Source organism: Ictidomys tridecemlineatus, chromosome 3 (genome assembly GCF_052094955.1).
Source record: "Ictidomys tridecemlineatus isolate mIctTri1 chromosome 3, mIctTri1.hap1, whole genome shotgun sequence".
Lineage (NCBI taxonomy): Eukaryota > Metazoa > Chordata > Mammalia > Rodentia > Sciuridae > Ictidomys > Ictidomys tridecemlineatus.
Window position 1 is genome coordinate 97473739 of NC_135479.1, and position 20557 is coordinate 97494295.

General features: G+C 48.3%; 1 protein-coding gene across 2 annotated transcripts in view; it reads right to left on the bottom strand.

Annotated features, from left to right (window-relative positions):
- Kcnab1 (potassium voltage-gated channel subfamily A regulatory beta subunit 1) overlaps positions 1-20341 on the bottom strand; it is a 293246-nt gene extending 272905 nt beyond the window's left edge. For both annotated transcript variants that reach the window (XM_078043522.1, XM_078043521.1), the window contains exon 1: positions 20085-20341. In XM_078043522.1, coding sequence (XP_077899648.1) covers positions 20085-20326 — 242 coding nt within the window. In that variant the 5' untranslated portion in view covers positions 20327-20341. The remainder of the gene's footprint in view (positions 1-20084) is intronic.
- Positions 20342-20557: the final 216 nt, after the last annotated feature.

Below are 20557 nucleotides of genomic sequence, written 5' to 3' on the forward strand. Positions count from 1 at the left end.
CCTGCATCTGCCACTGACCACCTGCCACGCATGGCATTTGTCCTCTAATGAGCAGCAGAGTCTGCAGTCTACGGTGGGACTCCCTATCAGGACCATCTTCTCATCATCCCCAGGGACAGAAGTGTAAATGGGGGAACAGCTTTGCAATTCTTCCTATTGAAGCACCCATGATCCACTCAGAACACAGGTAAAATTCATTTTCTCTTATGTTGGACTAGCAGTGAAGAGAGACAGAAAGTCTTCAAATAATAAGGCAAGGGAATAAAAAGAAAGTTTTAGTGGAAGAGAATCTGTAAAGAAGAGACCCGAATTACAGATCTAATGCCTTCATAGGTGCTATGTGACCCACACCACGCTGAACATCTCCTTCAGTTTGGCAGCAGAAATCACCCAAATGAGAGAAGCTCAGCATAATGCTGGTCCCTCTGAACAACATCAGGAACTCCTGTACAGATCTGCGACAGTCGCCCTTCTTTTGGCTGGTAAGCAGCTCACACACCAAGCATGGCGCTGCCTGCCAAGGCAAATGAATAAGAACAGGGCCTCTGCCAGGCACCTTCAAGCCCAGTGGGAGAGGGTCCTGTGCACAGTTGATTAAAAGCAGAGGTGTGGGGAAGAACAGACCAGGTGGGATGCTGGTGGATGTGACGTTCTTCCCAAGCGCTGGCTCCTCTAGATGGGAGCCATTCCTGCCCATTCCCAGCATGCATGAAGGTTGGAGAGGGTGTTCACTGTGGATACATTTTGAGAAGTCAGCTTTCCTCTTGTCTTGCTTTTCCTGCCTCTTGTCTAGGCACATCCAAGCTGCAGGGTTGGCAAACTGCCAACGGGCAGGGGCATGGAGGAAGTGGGTCTTCATCCCTCCAGTGTTGATTCACCATGTTCACGGAACCAATTCCAAAAGGCAGCTCTCTCACAGCCAGTGGGTTGAGAATCAGAGCTGAGGATGACATGCAAGCGGCTTCAGGCTCCACGCCCAGCGCCCACACTGTATTAGAATGCATCTACATCCAGTGCCACCGCAGGGGAGCCGGCCAGCAAGCAATGAATCACCTGGAGCTATCAAGGCTGCAGCACACTGGATGAGTCTTTGCACGTGGCATCCACACAACATTTGGCCTTGAATTATGATTCTGAGCAGAGTTTGCCATTGCTGCAAAAGGTAATGAATTAGCAAGATGAAGGTTGGAATAAAAGTGCTTCTTCATCTAAATATCTACACCCAGCAAAAAGTTATGGCTGGAAATGGACCAACAGGAATAGTGACAAAGCTCTTCCATCTCCTCTCCTCGCCATCTATTTGGCTGGTGCCGGGAAAATGCTCACTGTGGGAATTAAATCTCCAAGACAAATGATGCTTTCCCCATGACTTGAAAAATAGTTGGCCATAAAGACTAACATCATCAGAACGTTCATCGGTGAGGTACATCCTGATGTCTTTCCTATAACAGTTTTGCATACAAGTTACTCAATCAGCCGGCTGCCAGGAAGCCATTGGATACTTTTCATAACTCCTGCACCTCTACCATAAGATTGAACTTGGGTGAAAACTGGAGCCCCCACAATCCGACTTGGCTCAAGATAAAGGGACTGTGTGAAATTTTTTAAACATGCCATAGCTCATTTGAAAACCTGAAAAAATTCCATGAGAGCAAAGACAGGCTTAAGGATTTGAGTCTGTGATTTTTGCCTTGAACTTGATCTTCAATGCAGGGCTCTTCTGTTAGATGATGGAGCTATTCTAAAGCTGCCCTGTCCAACACAGTAGCCACTAGCCTCATAAGGACATTGTTGAGCACCTGAAATGTAGCTAATGCCAACAAGGAATTTTTTATTTTAATGTTAATTTTTAATAGGCACATGGGGGTAGTGGCTACCATTTAGCAGGTTATGACTCCTATTTTCAAATATTATTAAATTCACTACACATACACTTAAATATTAAAAGCAGCCATCTAAACTACCTAATTATAACTCTTCTGCAATTAGCTACTGATATCAAAGCACCTCAGTTTTGTGAATCCCAGAGCTGACCTTGCAGGATGATTTTCCTTGTCTTTCTGATCTTGTTTCTTTCTTAAGTAAATGTCCGTGGGGATTTTTGCTTCCTTTGGTCTAAGTCTGAAGCAGCTAATCAGATGAAGGACATGAAGAGCTGCTCTCTTTCATGAGTGGGCTGTCTCCTTGAAGGCAGTACCAACGTCAGCCTCTTTGGTTTGGGGGTTTTTTGAACCTGAGGGTGAGCGTCACTGACAGGTCCTCACTCTGGTGGCAAATGCCACACTTTGCGTCATCATCTGCTGTACGTTCATGGACCCATCCCTATATCCCTTCTAATCAAGAGAACCCGTGCCTTGATAACATCTATGATTCTCTCCAAACTGACTCTGAATTGCTGAAGATTCTGCTGAGCATTCGATGAAAATAGACGACTCTTCTCTCAAGACCTCCGGGAGGCAGACTGGGGCAGACTTTGATTTAAGAGCTACTTAGCCTGAGTGGTGTGGAGGGTGATGTTTTGCCTTTGGCAGGAGGTCAAGCTTCTTAGTTGATTGGTTGCATAATTGACGCAGTTGGTAGAAATATCCGATTCACATAATTCACAAAAAATAGCAGCTATCATGCTTTGCTACTACTTCCTCTGTCTTACTTGCCAAAAAAGATCCAGTATAAACACTCTTTCTATTCCATTTGGCCTTGGACAATGTTTAGAAAGATACTGCATGATTTCAAGGGACCCAAGCATGTCAGTGGTTTTTTCAAAGCTGGTCTGTGCCCATCACTGAACACCAGGCAGCCCACACCCAGCATTCCAGGTATTCTGAGAGGTTTTGTGGACCCTCAGAATGCTGTCAACATGGAAACCAAGGAAATCCAAACCCAGCCCACTGCGGGGCCACACACCTATAATCCCAGCAGCTCAAGCGGCTGAGGCAGGAGGATTGAGAGTTCAAAGTCAGCCTCAGCAATGGGGTGAGATCCTGTGTCTAAATAAAATATAAAATAGGGCTGGGGATGTGGCTCAGTGGTCGAGTGCCCCTGAGTTCAATCCCCTGTACCCCCCTCCAAAAAAAAAAAAAAGAAATGCAAAACCACACCATATTCAAGAAATAGTTAAAAAAAACTACCCGAATGGTTTTGTTTTTAACAGAGGCAAATAAAGCACACAGTCATGATTACACACAAAGGTTAAAGCATGTTGTTGATAATTCTTTACCTGCTTTCATCTGGACCAACATACCTACCTCGTAGGTAATTAAATCCAAAGCTGCTTAATATGGCAGGATTTTATGAATGAATGTTATAAGAGAAGCCGGTCCCTCTGCTTACAAAGACCAACCATCCCAGGTTATTCCATAACCCATGTATAGGTAGAATAAAAATATTTTCACAATGGATAGATGTCTGTTTATATTCAAAAAGAAAAAAGGATCGAGGTTGAAATGCTAGTTAGGATCTAGAATCAGCATGAAGTGCCACTATGGTAGAAGGAGCTCACGGTGCCCAGAGCTGACCACCAATGGTCCAGAGACCGTGAGTCACAGCAGAGTCCTTTTTCTAACATTAGCGCTGGGGGACAGGCATTGGTGGGTATGAACAAATCACGCTTTCAGTTTGGTCATCAATGAAAGTCCACTAAAGCCACTGTGAAGCAGGAAGCACACACATCAAGGCCACAGGGAAGGGAGGGGAGGTGTGGTGCAGGTGAGGGTACATCCAGCTGGTCCACAGCTAGTCCACAGGCCCAGGTGGTACCTGCACCAACGGGCCCTGCAGTGCCAAGGAAGGACAGTCACAGGCCGAGGGAGCCTCCAGTGGCTGGAAAGCAGAGCATGAGTCGTCTGTAATAAACCGTAGGAAGGAGTAACGGCCTTGGCCTTGGGAGTGTGGAGCTTCCAGGAGCTGCTCTAATGTCAGAAAAGGGAGATGGGACAGCCCTAGGCCCTTGAGCCTCTTTTCCTGCGAATGAGAACAGGCCCCACACACACCAAAGCTAGGCGCTGTGCTGCCACAGGGCTGCACTGCCCTCCTGGAGACGGTGGGACCTCGCCCGCCCGCAGATGCAAGAGTCCCTGTCACTGTGCTCATGGAAATGGAAACCAGGCACAAAGGTGTGCAGAGCCATCTGAGATTCCCCTGCAAGTTACTGCTCCGTGCCCTCCCCTCCCCTCCATCCTGCAGTCCTCAACCTTGCCACCTGGGTCACTAAGTGGCAAAAGATGTGACAGGAGCAATGCAGAGGAGAAGTATCAGGCACTCACGGTCTCAGAGTTCCACAGATGGCCACTGCTCTGGGCTGAGGTGAGACAGAATATCATGGCGGAAGGGCGTGGAGGAGGAAAGCCGATCAGGACATGGCCACCCAGAAGCAGAGAGCGCTGTGCTTACCAGGGACAAAGTATAAACCCAAAGGCACACCCCAGAGACCCACCTCCCCCAGCCACACCCCACCTGCCTACAATGAGCACCCAGTTAATCTCCATCCGAGGGTGAAGCCATTGATTAGGTTAAGGCTCTCAAAACCTAATTATCCACCTCTAAGCATTCTTGCATTGTCTCACACATGAGCTTTGGGGGACACCTAACATCTTAACCATAACGATAAAATACTTTTAGTGACTTGGGAGGCTGAGACAGGAGGATCACGAGTTCCAAGCCAGCCTCAGCAACTTAGCAGGGCCCTACACTAAGTAATTTAGTTAGACCCTGTCTCAAGATAAAAAAATACAAAGGTCTGGGGATGTGGCTCAGTGGTGAAGGGACCCTCGTTTCAATCCCAGTACCAATAAAATAAAATAATAAATAAAATGGTTTTCTATCCTGTCCATACACAGCTCTCCCAGAAATTCCTTTTTAGCATGTTGTCCTGCTGCTTCTGAGCTCAGGAGCCTTCAGGGTTCAGTATGTCTCATGGCCAGCTGCTGAGGCCTCTGCCATCTCTCTTTCCTGCCTCTTAGCCTCTCTTAACCCCATCCTCACCAAGAAGGCCTGGGAGCATGAGGGAGGAGGAAGAGGATGTGGAGAAGAGCAGCCCCCGTTCCTGACTCATATCACGAAAGCTTTTGCACAACTTCACACAGTAGTTTATTTCTACTTTCCTCATGTCACAAAGTGAATGCTCAGAGGGATAAATAAATGTGTCTGTCACTCATCTCAGAAGCTTTAGAATCTGGTTCCATCCAGATGTGTCTCCAAAATGTGTACTTTTAATCATTGCCCTGGCTCCCTACGTCTATGTGAATTTTCCCCCCATTTAAGACTGTTTGTTGAACTCTTCAAGACCCTGTGCATGATTTACCACCTGTATGAAGTCATCCCTGACTTTCAAGAAAGCATTTTTTCACTAGTGTTGCTAGGTCACAAGTATGCTTTGAACAACAGCATCACGTGTATCCTGCCAGTCTCCTACTGTCCAGTTGGCAGGGCTATCTCCCTGACTGTGCACCTCCTAAGATTTCCAGAGAGAAGAAACACGTCTTTCATTGTTGTGGGTTCAGTGACCCTGCCCAGGGCATAGCTGGTGCTCAGTAACTGTTCATCCAAACAATTTATATGCACAGAACAGACTCCTAGGTCAAAAGCCTTCAGTTGAACTCTTATCTAGAACTTAACAAATCATCTGGGTGACTGACAGGACATTGCTTAACCTCTTGGAGTCTCAGAAAACTTATTTGTAAAATCAGTGGGGGGAGCATTCTAAATGACCCCCAGCACCTCGAATTCTAAGATTTGCACACTTACTCCTGGTGTGCAAAGAGCGTGAGAGGGATACTGCCATAAGCAGACAAAAACGAAACGTGGTCCTTGAATAATCTCATTGACTAAATAGCTGTTGGAGCTTAACTGTATTTATTGGAGTGGGACATGACCAGCCTTATAAATAATCTACTTTATGGGTTTTTAATGTGTCCCTTATTAAATATGCATCACTTTCCATGCTAAATTAAACGTCATTTAAAGCCGATGTTTCCCTTCCTACCTTTGGTTAAATGAGATAAGATTTCTGCTTATTTTAGCATGTGACAAAGTAGACACTTGGGATATGGACTGAGAGAGGAAAATATCCCTTTATACATAAAAAGCCAGAGGAGAGCAAAGAACCAACTCAGGGAGTGAAAGCAGGGCAGGCCCTCTGATGGTCAGGTCGTGCCCGCCCAACTCCAGGCACTGGCCCTCAGCTCCCCAATCCTGCATTCACACCATCCAGCTCGTCCCACAGCTGCCCCTCCAGTCTGGACCACGAGAGCATGCAGGGGTCATAGAGGTCACCTGGCAGGATCACTCCCCCTTCCCCTGCAGGGTCCTGCTCCCACCATCCCAGGGCAGTAGAGCAGAGGCTGCAGCTCTGCTGAGTGGCTCTCAGCTCCCAGACACTCATGGTCCAGAGGCCACAGGAATCCAGTCCAACCGAAAGAATCTGCAGGGAGACGGCCATAGGAGAGAGAGCTGCCATCCCCCTGAAGTGAATGAGGAAGGGTGCAGCCATGGGCAGGCAGGGGTGGAGGGCTTGCCCTGTCATAGGCCCGCCCGTGGCCCAAGAGGTGTTCTGGCCCAGAAAGCAAGTGCAGAGATGCCCAGGGAGAACGAGGCCCTGCCACACTGTGTGTGTGCTGAATCCCAGGTTTTCCCTATGCTGGGCTGTTGAGTTAGGTGACCACTGAGTCTCCTCCATAATGGAGACCAGTTTGAGTTGGTTTCTCTGTTACTTGAAGAAACAAAAATTCTGATAGAGATGGTCTGTGCTCGTCAACGTTATGTGTAACACAGATGGAAGACTTCAGCATGAGTCCATCCACAACCTTCGCCATGGGCTCGAATATCATTATTTGTTGTTGGCTTTGTTTTGTTTTGTTCAGATCTAAGATAGCTCAAGTTATTTCTCTCTCTCTCTCTCTCTGTCTCACACACACACACACACACACACACACACACACACACACCTGCAAATCTTGTTTTGAAGTTCTTTTTTGAGAACATGTAAATTAAGTTCTTAAAATCTAAGGAATGATGCTATGATTTAAAAAATTTAATCATATCTATTTTGATCATTAAACATGATCTCTATATGTTTTTATTTAAAAGGTAAACTTGGGTCAATACAAGAGATTTGATAGATGTGGAACATTACATAGACACACACACACACACACACACACACACACACACCTACATACACACTCCAAGGAAATGGATTTGCTGAATAAAATGCAAAAAGTAAATTTAAATGCTCGTTTGAACCCTGGAAGGAGACTCTCCGAGTTTGAACCCACAGGGGAGGGTTGCAGTGTGGTCAGGAGGGGACGGCAGGTGTGGTCTCCCTGCCCTCACCAGGACACAGATCCTTCATGAGGATAGTTTTCAATAAATCAGCTTCTTAAACGTCATCATCGCCAGAAAATCTTCCCGCTCTGGTTCCAGATTGGGTGATCTGGATCCTCAGCCGATTCGATTTCCTGCACGTTTTTGCAGCGGGGAGGAGATTTAGAGTTGCCCCTTGGGATGGCACTCAGCATCAGGTAGTGCAGAACTGCCTCTGAACGTTCCATGTCCACATGAGGTCTTTGCTTTCTCCTATCCAGCGCATCTGTCACAGACTATATACACTTCCTGCTCTTGCTGACGTGCACTTGGCCTTCCTGCAGCCCAGCGCCCCAGTCCTCCCCTCCTGGCTGTCAGCATGCTCACCCTCGCCCTCTGCTTTCTGTCCCTCCTGGAGCCATGCTCCATGTCCCCACCTTTCTCTCGTTCCTTCCCTCAGACCCCTTGCTGGCTCCTCTTTTCCTCCCCACCTCCCAGTGCTAGGGACCCACTTGAAGTCCTGGGGGCTTTTTCTCTTTTCTCTCCATGCTCTTTAGCTCATCCCCGGTACAATAGCTTCTCAACAGCCCGATGACACCAAGGTTGAGGTCTTCCTGTCTGGGATATGGATCTCCAGCTCTTGTCCACTTAACATCCCCCTTTGGTTGCCTAGTAGGCTCTTAGCACTTGCAGGTCACTACCCTGAGCGCAGAGCCTCCTCCCTGGGCCTCTTCCTGCAGGCCACTCATTGCATTCACAGCCAGTTGACTTCCCCAAGTCACCAGCCAAGACCCCTGGAGCCATATTTTATCATTCCTATGTGGACGTCACTCTTAAGACAGACCCAGGATCCAGCTCCTTCTCACCATCTTAGCTCTGGTTCAAGCTGTGGCCACCTCTTGGCCTGGGTGATCACAGGAACTTCCTCACCAGTAATCCTGCTTCCACTTTCCAACCTATTTTCCAACTTGGTATCCAGATGCATCTGGCAGAATCGGTTCCCACCATGCTGCTCCTTTGGCTTTGGGCAATAAGCAAAGGTCTCCATGCCATTCAGACTAGAAACCGACAGCTTTCAAATGGGTTACAAAATCCTGCACAACTGGCCTGTCACATGTAAAAACATCGACTGTGCCCCAAAAGATCTGCTGCTGCACCCCTGAGTCACCGTCGAACCCCTGGGAATGTCTTTCCCTATCCAGATACCCTTCTGTCCCTGGGCCTGGGGCCGTGCTGGACCCTGCTCAGTGTAAAGTCACAGGGATCCTCGGGCCATGGGGCGTCAGTTCCACCTCTGGCGGGCTGCAGGTCAGCCACACAGCTGTCTTGTCTACACAGCCAAACTCCAATAAAAACTCTGGTGCCACAATGTTCAGGTGAGCTTCCCTGGAAGGCAGCACCCCACAGGTATTGTCACCCACTGCTGCTAGGAGAAATAGCACCTTTTTTTTTTAAGAGAGAGTGAGAGAGAGAGAGAGAGAGGGAGAGAGAGAATTTTTATTGTTTAGTTATTTATTGTTTAGTTATTGGCAAACACAACATCTTTGTATGTGGTGCTGAGGATCGAACCCCGGGCCGCACGCATGCCAGGCGAGCGCGCTACTGCTTGAGCCACATCCCCAGCCCAGAAATAGCACTTTTTTGCTGCAATAGACCTGTGAGTCCTTCCAGTGCCTCCTGGCACCAGAGGTGGCCTTGGCCTTCGGCAGATGCAGGCCTCCCTGTGCCTCTTGAGGCCCCTCCCTGCTATGCTCTTCATTCATTCTGCTCCTGCCCCATAAGCTCCCTTAGTGCCTGTCCTTGTGACTGGACTCTGTCCACAGTGTGCCTCCCAGACACCTCTACAGTGGTCTTTTTCGCTTCCTCCAGGCCTCAGTTCTCTGCTAGGTCTTCCCTGGCTACTATAGAATTGGAACGGCTCTCGGGTGCACACCTCATCCTCTGTGCTTGGTGTCTCTGCAGAGGCGTTGTCCCATTTAAGTGCTGCATATTCTGTGTGCTTACTTTGCTTCTTGTCTGCCTCCCCCACTAGGGTGAAATCCTCCAGGGAGTGAAGAACTTGTCCTGTGTCCACTGCCACACCCCAGAGCTTGACACCAGGTGGTTCCCCGGGGGCAGGGCTGATGAATGGAAGGGTACGTTTGTGTCTGGGGGAAAGAAATAGCTAGACAGTTCAGCCAAAAATAGTCATTGTTCCAAAAGCAGAAGGAACTGGTTAGTGGTCACACAAAAGGAGTTCATAAAAAGAAAGTCACCAAAGTATTATGCAATGTGCGTTAGTAGATTTGGCCACAAGAACCTGATTTTCCATGTCCTAAGAGAGTTGTGTCACCAATTTAAATGAGACCAGTCGTGAGGCGAATTATTTAACCCAGATAGCAATCCAGAAACCATGAGGTAGTGAACGTGGGTGAGAACCAGAAGCCCCTTGGAGAGAGCTGGCCGTGAGGAAGGGGATAAAGAAGACACCTGGACCCCACCCACTGCTGCTGAACCTCACCCAGGGTGCACTTAGCTAAACCCCTGGAGTGGAAGGGCAGACTCTCTCATTGCCATTGGCCAGTCCCAGTAGCACAAAAACCCCTGCTGAGTCGAATGGCAGGGTCTTTTCCAGCGAGGTCATACAATGGGGCCAGACCCAAGTGGGACTCAGAGATCTGAGGTGGCATTAACGAAAGTATTCCTTAGCTGAGGGCCAGTGATGGAAAAGTCTGACCCACACTAAGAATCAAAAGATCTCATCACGACCCACAGTCATGACCACTAGTGAGAGAATTTTCCATGTATTTACCATTTAATCTACAATGACCAGGAGTCCCAGAATCCCAATGGGAGGTTGGCCTTCCTGTCTTATCCACATCTTTTTGGAGATGATAATGAGATGATGACACTTCTTATAACAATAAGGAAATGGAAAATTGTGAGAAAAAGAGTAAACTTAAAGAGGACCAGCCAACAGAGCTGATGGACAAGGATAGGTAGGAAAGAGGAGCTGGTGGTAGGCAGGCGTGCAACCCAGGGCTCTGACTGTAGGAATACCAGACATCAGGACATCCTCACCTAGAATCTCACTGAGGAAGCACCACATGAAGTAGAAGCAAGGAAGATACTGGGTGAAAGCCAGGAGTGTCTCGTTCTGGTTAAGGTAAACCAGGACTCCACTGTGGACTGAAATGCCACATAGAACTTTCTGGAAGAAAGTATAGTGAGAAATTTTCATTGGTCAGTGTTCTCCAGAGAAACAGGCAACAGGAGAGAGATGGGTGGGTGGGTGTGTAGGTTGTTAGACAGTAACAGGTAGAGAAAGAGATACATAGGTAAGTAGATAGATGATAGGTGGGTAGGTTGACATACCCAGAATAATGTTCAACCAAGTGTCTGGGTCCGCCATGGCCCAGTCAAGTTGACATATAAGATCAGTCATCACAAACTCAACTTCTAAGCATCTTAAAGACTTCAGGACCTATTTCCTAAGGGAACATGTGGTCCCCCAAAACCACGGTCTCAGACAAGGATCCCTCCCCATGATGCTTTTAGTAATGGAAGAAACTTAGGAATAAGCGGTAGGGAGACTGTGGAGGTGGAGCCAGGTGCGGCCACTCCCTGTACAATTAACCCAGCACATCCTCCCAGGGAACCGTGGAGGCTTGTTTGTTCCATTCCTGCTTAATGATTCACCCATTCAGCAAATATTTATTGAGTTCCACACTAGATGTCAGATTCTGAGAATGTAGCAATTAGCCATATGGATGCGATCTCTCCATCCTGGAATCTGCACTCCAGTGGGAGAGACAGAAACACACAGTAAGCAGTAAGAGTGCTGAGCACAGGAGGAATTGGGGCAGAGGGAGAAAGTGCTAATTTAATGGTTCTTACAAAGAAGCTACAATGAGGTTAGCCTCTTGGGAAAGGAGGTACAGGCGTGCCGGTCTGACACGCTGGGCACCTGGGAAAGCAGCAGTAACTTTTCTGAAGCCACGAGTAGCCTCTGTGTGCACATTCGTCCTGGGCTGAGTCACAGAGCGCTGTGAAATTCCACGGGAGGGTGAATCTCTGACCTACGACAGACCCTCCCAATGCTAAAGCAAGAGCTTAGACTCTGAGCTGCAGCCTCCGCACCCACACTCTACACAGTCACAGCCTCTACCTCATTCTGCCTTCACCATGCAGAGAAATATCAAAGAGGGAAAATGATCAACCACAACTGGGTCAAATCCTTTTTATAAAAATATTGCCTCTGACCTGTGGAGAACCTGTGTTCCCCTGGAAGCTCCCACAGTGGGCTGTCAGGGACCTGCAGCCAGAATCCAAGCTCTCCAGTCTGCTCACGGGACCCAGCTCACAACCTGCCTTTGCCATTGGCTGCTGCTCAGCCTCCTGGGGCGGCTCCCTGGCCTGGCTCACTGATGGGCATCTGCCCTGTGGGCTGCGTGACACCAAAGAGATCCAGTCTGTGTTCCTGCTCACCCTCCATCTGCCTGCAGGGCTCACAGGGACTCCACGAAGCGCCTGTGACCCCAGCATGCCACACCAGCACCCCTCCTCCTCACGGACGTGCTGAGCAGGTAAACACAGATGGCCAGTGTGCCTTTGGGAGCCACCTTAGCTGTGGAGCTAAAGTTCCAGATGGGACCCTGGCAGGTGGGGAGCAGAGGCCAGTGACTTTCATAGATAGTGACACTGCACTACTCCCCCTGGAGGCAGGCCTAGGATTAGCCACCTCCGATCACCTCCCTCCCTGGACCAAAATTAAACCTGAGCTGTTCTGATTGAAGAAGAGCTAACAGAACCTAACACCAGAACCCAGCACGTGATCCCATGCTGAGCCGGACAAGCAGAGGTTTTCTTACATTGGCTGACAAAATCGAGCACAAGCGCAGGTGTTAGCACAAACTGCCTGAAGTTGGTAATCGAAATGGGAACACACACAAGAACGTCCTTCTTAGGCGACAGTGAAGGGTAATGGGCACACTTTCTCTCAAAGTCTTGGAAAATAAACAGGGAAGTGGCTGTGAGCTTGGGAGAGCCCAAGGGGAAAAAACCAAATGGGGCCAAAAGGTCAATAGGTTAGAGGTTAAAGATTTCCTCTACATTATTCTTGCTTCTTTCTGTAAGTCTGAAATCATTTTCTAATAGAAAGGATTGTTCGTTTGTTTCATTTTGTTTTAAAGAACTGGCCTTAAGAACTAAATCACCTGTTTGAAAACAGCTCTGCAGCTAGCTGGACTCCACCCAGAGAGAGTTATCTCCTTAGATTGCATACATTGTGAAGACACTCTAGTAAAAAGTACATCTCTGAATTCTTAGGGAGATTAATTATGGGCAGGCAGAAGAGTCGCTGGCTGGGAGGCAAAGGGGCAAGTCATGGAGAGGTGACCCAGGTAGCTGTAGGAAGGTGAGGCAGATGAGCCGGGCAGGGTTCTGGAAACACCCTGGGTCTGAGCTGACCTCACCCAGGCCGTGCAGACACCTCCACTCCAGACTCTTTCCAATTCCCAATTCCTGGCATCTGCCTCTGATTGTCCCTCTTTGCCTGTGCCTGCCAAGGGGCCAAGGCACCAGCAGATACCCTGCGATGTTGCTTTTCTTTTCCTTCGGGCCATGATCAGAGCTCTGTGGTGTGCTCAGCATGTCCTGCGCTAGGGCATCTGGAAATTTTCTCTGTGAAACACCCAACTGGGCTAGGCTGTGGTAACGTGCCTGCTGTGGGACCAGGGCTTCTCAGAGCACAGGGAGCAGGCCTGCTGTGCTCCTTGTTCCTTTCTCACTGTGGAAGATTTCCCATTTTCACAGGGAGCTACAGACATTCAGTCGGGTTCTGGTCTGGGATTGCCTGGACAGTCTCCTCTGGCTGCCGCCCAGGGCCCAGGAAGCTTCCTTTCTTTATGAAATAGCGCCCCCCAGCGGCACGCACAGCACCTCGGGGAACTCGGGAATCAATCAAAAACACTTGTTTGGCCTGTGTTTGCAGGTTTCCAGCTGTTCATTGTTTTCAGATGAAACTGCTGTCAATTTCTTTATGAAAAAAAAAAAAACACAGTTCGTGTGACTCAGTGTTGTTCTCTGGCTCTGAACTTCCAACTTTTAATTATGCTACATGAACAAAGTAAATTTTACCCAGGAAATCAACTGGAAATTTTCAAAGCAGATTGAATTTCTGCCCCATAAATAAAGGTTCAAGCAGCATTCGTGCTAAAATCCGAAAGCATTTTCTATCTAAACTGACCCTGTCAAAACATATCTGCTTTAGAACTTCTGCTCCATTTGACAGGAAGCACCCACAGTTGCTGCTATAGACAGGCCCTTGGCCCACCTTCCAGGCCCTCCACCTCAGCCTGTCCAGGTTTCAGGCAGCCACCCAGTCTTGACCTGGTCCAGACCCGGTCCATCTCAGCTCATCTACATTCTCCCAGGAATATAGATGTGGGAGAGACATAGCCTGAGGGCTCAGAGAAAACAAGCACAGGCCCCGTGACTGGCCAAATTAGGCCAGCCTAAAATAAGTCGTGTGGGCATTTTTGAATGCCACCTCCTGCACAGGGCGCATTGTTTCTAGGCTACTGGTCTCCGCAGTCATGGCCGTGGCTCCTTCTGGAGCAGGTCTGCTTGTGTGGAGCAGTCTAGGAAAAGAGCAGGCCAGGAGGGCACCGTGAACAGGTGCCAGGAGAGGAGGCTGCCGGGATGGTTAGGAACAGGAGTGCCACTCAACTCCGCCACTCCATCACCTGCACTGCTGTGAAAAGCAGGACGGATGACACCTTCCAGCTGCTAATGATGAGCGCCTCAGCACGAATGGCATCATCAGAGAAGAAAGGCTTGCTATCCTCATGTTATAGATAGACAAGCTAACGGAGGACCCAAGAAAGAAGAAGCAAAGAGCCCATGAGACATCATGTCCTGTCTAGGACACGCCTTGGGAGAGGTGTGCAGAGAGAACAGCAGTCCCACTTATCTTCAGAACTCTCACTTCAAGATCAATGAAAACTATCTCTTTCCAACATGCTGCCCCTCATCTCTGAGCAAAGCTCTTGGCTGGTCCTCTCCAGTTCCTTCTCGTCTTCTCCACCTCTTCTCTCCTGCTGTGTGTAGCCAGTCCCAAGCCTTCCTGGTCCAGTCTGGAAGTCCTTCCTGCATGCTGGGGTCTGAGGTCAGGCCTGGCCTGCATCCTGACTCATTGGCTGTCCAGGAGCTGAGCCAGTGCCATTGCCCTCTGCAGGCTCACTTCCATTGTCACAGAAGCCCCTGAGCTCTGCCATCTCTGCTCAGGAGGTGCTCAGCCAGGGCAAGCCACTAGGAGAGGGGCTGCAGGGTGGGAGTTTCAGCCCTTTTAATTGCAAATATTTCTATTCTAGACACACTGGAGTCATTGGAAATACAGAGGTTGGTGAAAGGTGTCTCCATATCACACCATCTAGACAGCAATTTAGCCCAACCTTCCATGAGGATGTTCTCATGAAATAGGAGCCCATGTGGGAGGTGAAAAGAAAGAAAAATAACACATTCTCAGTGGGTCCCAATGAGAGAATGGAGGAATTTGTCCAAGGAGATGACAGAAGGGCAATGATGTACTCAGAAGTATGCAAGATTTGATTTGGGGATATTTTTATTTTCCGTTCCTCTTTTTAGGTAGATCACACACTTTTCCTTTCCAGCTCTAAAGATGGTTTAGGGACAGATTCCCAGGACTGAGTGAAAAGGAGGCTGGAGCAGGGCACCTGGGCTCTCACCCTGCAGGCATAAGCTCAGCAACTGCACACGGTGACGTGTCACTCTTACACCACTGTGATGCTAGTTGAATGAGGCCCTCTGTACAGCCAAGGAAGCTGAGACTCAGCAAGGTTGTATAATATAGGAGAAATTAGGGACTGCAGCACTGGTGGTGGGTAACGTGCTACTGGCAGCAGAGCCAGGGAAACTTCCTGAATCCTGCCTGGCTGGATTTGGTCCCTCACCCACATAAAAAATAAGCAAATGATATAAAAAGAAAAATAAATTTAATTCAGTTTGGCCCAAACTAGAGGAATACAGCCAATCTCCAATAGTCCTAAAGAAGTGGTTACAATTCACAGAATGAAAGCCAGGAGATGTAGATTTAACCAGGCTGTGCTGCCAGGACATGTCACAATTCCTGTCCTCAGCCCTGGCTGGCACCACCTGAGCTTTGAGAGCAGTTTCTCAGCTTCCATTGAGATGGAGAAAATAGAAAATGGTGGGGGTGTGCATTTTAGGGCTTTTAATTTCCAAGGGGCTCTGTTACAGAGGTTACTTTGGGTGTCTTTCTGCTCCATAACTTCTGACAGGATGCACCTCACTTTAGCAGCACACAGGCCTGAGTAGTTCAATGCAAAAGCAGGGCAGGGTTACCAAGGTTGTGAGCTCTAACCCTCATCCTCCTAGCCAGACAGTGCAATGTTGACGGTAAGACCCACCAAGAACCACCTGCAACTCTGCCTGCTGCAGAGACTGGGCCATGCTAGATTCTCCGGGCAAGGGGGACAGGTGGGAAGAGCCTAGGCAAGGGGAGAAATGCAGAGCAGAGACTCAGTGGTTCAGGAAGCGGCAGGGGCAGGGGCAGGGGTAGGGAGGTTTGTGTGCGCAGGAGCTGTACCAAAGCCAGCTGCAGAGGCGAGGAACAAGAGAGAGCCTGGACAGTAGAACAGAACGGCGCATGTGCCCGGGGTCTGCAGGGTCACTGGAGTGTATGCATGCATGGGTGTGAATGTGGGGGCCAGGGGGTCACAGGGGGCAAGGGGCTGGGAGCCAGAGATAAGCATGGAATGTGGACACTGCACGCACTGGACCCACAGGACAGGGGTTCAAGGCCCAACTCTATCATTCGTTGGAAAGGAGACCCCAGAGAGTCAAGAGCAAGCAGATTATGGCTGAGGCCTGTCCCCTGTGGATAATTCCTCCCCCTGTCCTTTGCTTCATGTATGGGCTTTGCCCCACCTTCAGCTCAAGACTCTAGAAAGACTTGTCCTTGGTTGGCAAGTGACACAGCTCTCTGTTTTATTTTCAGTTGTTTCATTTCATGAACCCAGACAGTCCCCATCCTTGTCAAAAAAATAATAACTAATAATAGTAATAACAATAGAGGAATGTGACTCATTCTCAGGGGGGTTTTAGGCACGAATCATTCCCAGTTTCAAGCCTGCCTCCTTCTTGCGCTGTTCACACGTTGGCCTTGGTGACGCTATCTGGCGTGATGCCTCCAGAGGGCTCCACAGGGCAGGGTCCCAGGGACCTCTGGCTGTGCTGGCGTGGGGGAAGCTGTCTTCTACCCACAGAAGGGGAACCCCAGGTAGATCTGCCCATCAGGAAGAGTGAATCACTGCTCAGCACTTGGCTCCCTCTACCTCAAGGATTGGTGACATGGGTGACATGTGCCACCCCGGGACCCTTCCAATTGGTGCTGGAAAGGGCAGCCCCACCTTCTGTAGCTACACTGGCCTGTCCATAGTGCACTCCGCTCCCAGTCTGCAGCCTGATTTTTGTCCTTGATGTTCCCATTTTTTTTCTTCATCTTTATATTAAATTTCGTCTTTCTGAATTACACGCATCCATGCCCCTTAAATGCCTCTAGAAACCAAGAGGTTTAAGATTAAACTCAAATATCATGCACAACCAAAGGTTTTGTCATAGACCAGGAGTCAGCCAATGACCCACCAGCTAAATCCTGCCTGCCGTCCATTTTTGGATGGCCCAAAGAAAGCTTTTTAGTTTATCAGTGGTTTGGGTGGGTGGGGAAGGCCTGTGATATGGGAGAATTGCATGGTGTTCAATATGAGTGTCACATGAGAACACAGCAATATCCACCCATTCACCTGTGGTCAATGGCTGCCTCCCCCTGCTACAGCAGGAGGGTCAGCAGCTCTGACGCAGCTGGGTGTGGCCCTCGAGCCTGAAATTTTCACCATCCAGCGATTTACAGGTAAAGTTGGCAGATCCCTGGATCAGACTTCATTCTGCATTTCTCCTGCCAACACGACACCATAGAATTGCTGCCAAGTTAAGTTTTTGCTGCATCCTCGCTCAGTCTAGATATTTTTTGTGCATTGGTAAAACTACCCCTCAGTATAGTCAACCTTAACTCAGGTGTTCGTTATGGTCTGGCTTGGAGTTCAATGCCATGTAAGAGCCTCTTAGCAGTGACTGACAGACCCTCGTGGATGACTAACCTATAGTTTATAGTCACTAATAAAACAAATTTTAAAACTCCTATTTTTGCTGAGAAGGCTGAGCCAGCAAAAGGAGCTACTTTACAGTGTTCTCAGACTTGTTTCCCCCGGTTTCTTTCCGATCGACACGTGTGTTTGCACATTTGCTGATCTGTTCCCTTTTCTGGTCAACCTTAGATAGAAATAAACCAAGTCTCCATGGAAACACAACATAATGCTCTCACAGATGATCGAGGCCCCAGCAGCTGGTACAGGCTGAAGGCTGCAATGGCATTTGACCAAATTAGGAAGAGAAGCGGTTCCCTGGCTCCTCCAGACCCTGAATCCTAAAGCTCAGCTTGGAAACCCATTCGGTGTGGACTAAGGTGACTACATTCTTTTTTTTCTGGGCATTTCTTTTCTTTTCTTTTTTTTTTTCTTTTATCAATGTATGTTTCAGGTAAGGGCCTTCATCTCCCCCCATGCTTATACAGACACTACCGAGTAAATGGAGAGAACCTGCGCTTAGCGAGCACCCATTGTGTTTGGACATTTATGAGTCACGTCTGGAGCAATGTGACGGTCCTAAAACTGGCAGGGCTGGAACTTGAACTCTGGTCTGCTTAACTCCAAAGTGATTCTCTTTCCACAGCAGGTGAAATAATATCCTTTAAATATTAAGGACACCGAAAAGCCAAGAGGTCTTGTAACATAGCTTAATCCCTTTTTCCTGGGGGTAAAATCAGAATAGAGTAGAATACATAGGTCTGCTCATCCAGGAGCCTCCGTGAGCAGGCCTGGCCTCCCCAGGCATCAGGAAGAATTTTCCTAGACCTGTGCTCTCCAACTGATGGGGAGTGCTGGGCACAGTGGTCTAGGGAGCAGGTTGAAGGCTGACCGCCCCCTCGGGCAGGTGGACCCCAGGCCTCACCTTCTACAGAGGCTACTTTGCTTTCTCTTATTTTAAGACATAGTCCTCTGCTTCATAATCCTTCAGAAAGCACTGTCCTGGAGGACATTTATGTCTGAACACAGCACAAGATATGGCAGCAATATAAGAACCAGGATTCCTGAAGGGAGTATGTGCCCCTGCAGGTTCACGTGGAGCTCATGCTAACACTCCCTCCAGTGACGAAGACATGGAGAAAGATTGGTTCTTAAAGGAACAGCCCATCCTCTCCCTCTCCGAATCTCCAGTCACACTATACCATCACTAGGACCACGGAGGGCCATGACAGAGGGAGAGGAGGGCAGCCCCCTGCATCCCGCCAAGCCTGAGTCCCTGGAGAGGTGGCGAGACTCTCCTAGGCTTCCCTCTGAGGCATGATGGGATGGCTGTCCTTCACTCCCTGTGAACTCGGGAGTTCACTCCTCTTCTGCGCAAGCCATTTGTTACATAAAGAGTCTATGTAAAACACTTTGCTCTCCAGAGAGGAGCCATATCATTGCAAATTGCTTTATTAATAAAATTAGCCATCAAATTAGAGCAGTAGCTACTGTACTGAAATAGACTTTAAGATTAGGAGAAGCTTAAGTCACTGGGGACATTTTGTACACCAGAAATAATCTCACTCTGAGAAACAGAAGGTTTGACTTTAGCTAGGGTGGCCATTCTTTACAAATACTAACTGCTTTTTTCTGATTCCAGGACCCTGTCCTTCTCAATGGCTTTAACTCAACTGCCAGGATGTTTAAATCCCTGGGTGTTGGCTGGGCACAGTAGCACACACCAGTGACTCGGGAGGCTAAGGCAGGAGGATCGCGAGTTCAAAGCCAGCCTCAGCAATTTTTGAGTAGCCCTAAGCAACTTAGTGAGAGCCTATCTCAAAATAAAATATAGAAAGGGCTGGGGACGTGGCTCAGTGGTTAAGCACTTCTGGGTTTAATCCCTGGTACTTCCCTCACCCACAAAAATAAATAAATAAGAATAAATAAAGCCCTGGACATCAGTCAAGGAAGCCCTTGCTGCTGGGTGACTTAGCTAAACACAGCATAGCTTACAGAATATTTAGACATTAATTGCTCTGAAAAAGAATGGTATTTTGCATCTCAGTGCAATTTACAAAGACTGTTCATCCAACCCCATACCAGGAAAAATACATCTTCCTTTCATTAATCTTTCATAGAATAAATAATGGTATTGGGATTCTAGCACACAACCAGTAATTTTTCTTGGGCTACATTGATAAAAAGTGCTGTCATTTCAAGAAGAACTCAAACTAGTTTATTAGCCATTGGCACACACCACATGATTCAAGGTTAGAAGAAAATAACAGATTTTAAGCTCAGGCTACTGTAAAAAACAATTCTGCTCAACTTATAAATTGCCTGAGGAAGAACGGAGTCCCTATTCATCATTTTGACCTGCTAAGTCACCCACTTGCTCAGCCAACCATATTCTACTAGCAGAACGTGGTTGACCTTCCACAGGTGAGCTCAACTATCTCTGTGAGCAAAGAGGATAAGTGAAAACTCAAAAAATAAGGCATGCCAAGAAGAGGGCTCCTACTTTTATTTTTCTTTTCTCTATATTGTTTGTTTTGCTATTTCAAATCTTATTTCTTTAATAGCAATGACCTTTGACTTCAGTGCCATTCCCTAATTGGGTAATATCGCAATGGACAGTACCTGTACACCATGCCTGTCTGCGCCTTGGTGGTTTCCTGTAGCGAAATTCCATGGACACGTAAAAACTTCTCCAGATATTTCCGTTCTGCAGCTCCACTGGGCCGAACAGGCCAGCAGATTGCTTGGGGCTGAGTCTTGGTCACTGTTAGATGTCGTCTGCATTTGAGAGCAGATTCACTGGATTTAGGCAGCCCCAGCTTGGGGCTGGGGATGTCCGCACAGGCAGGTTTGTACAGATGCATGTCTCCAAACTGGAAGAGGCAAGCTGACCGCGCAGCGCTCCTCCCTGGGGCTGGCCGTGATCAGCTCGGGTTTTCTGGCTTTGGGGTGTCCCTAAAAGGGATCCGCTTGTTTTCTTTAGATTTTCCTTACTGTTTTCTTGAACACAAGCAGGTTCCTAAGTCCCCAGCAGAGCTGTGGGTTATATGTCTCTGCCAAGTCCTGGGCAAAAAGTGACCGAGTCCAGTCACTAT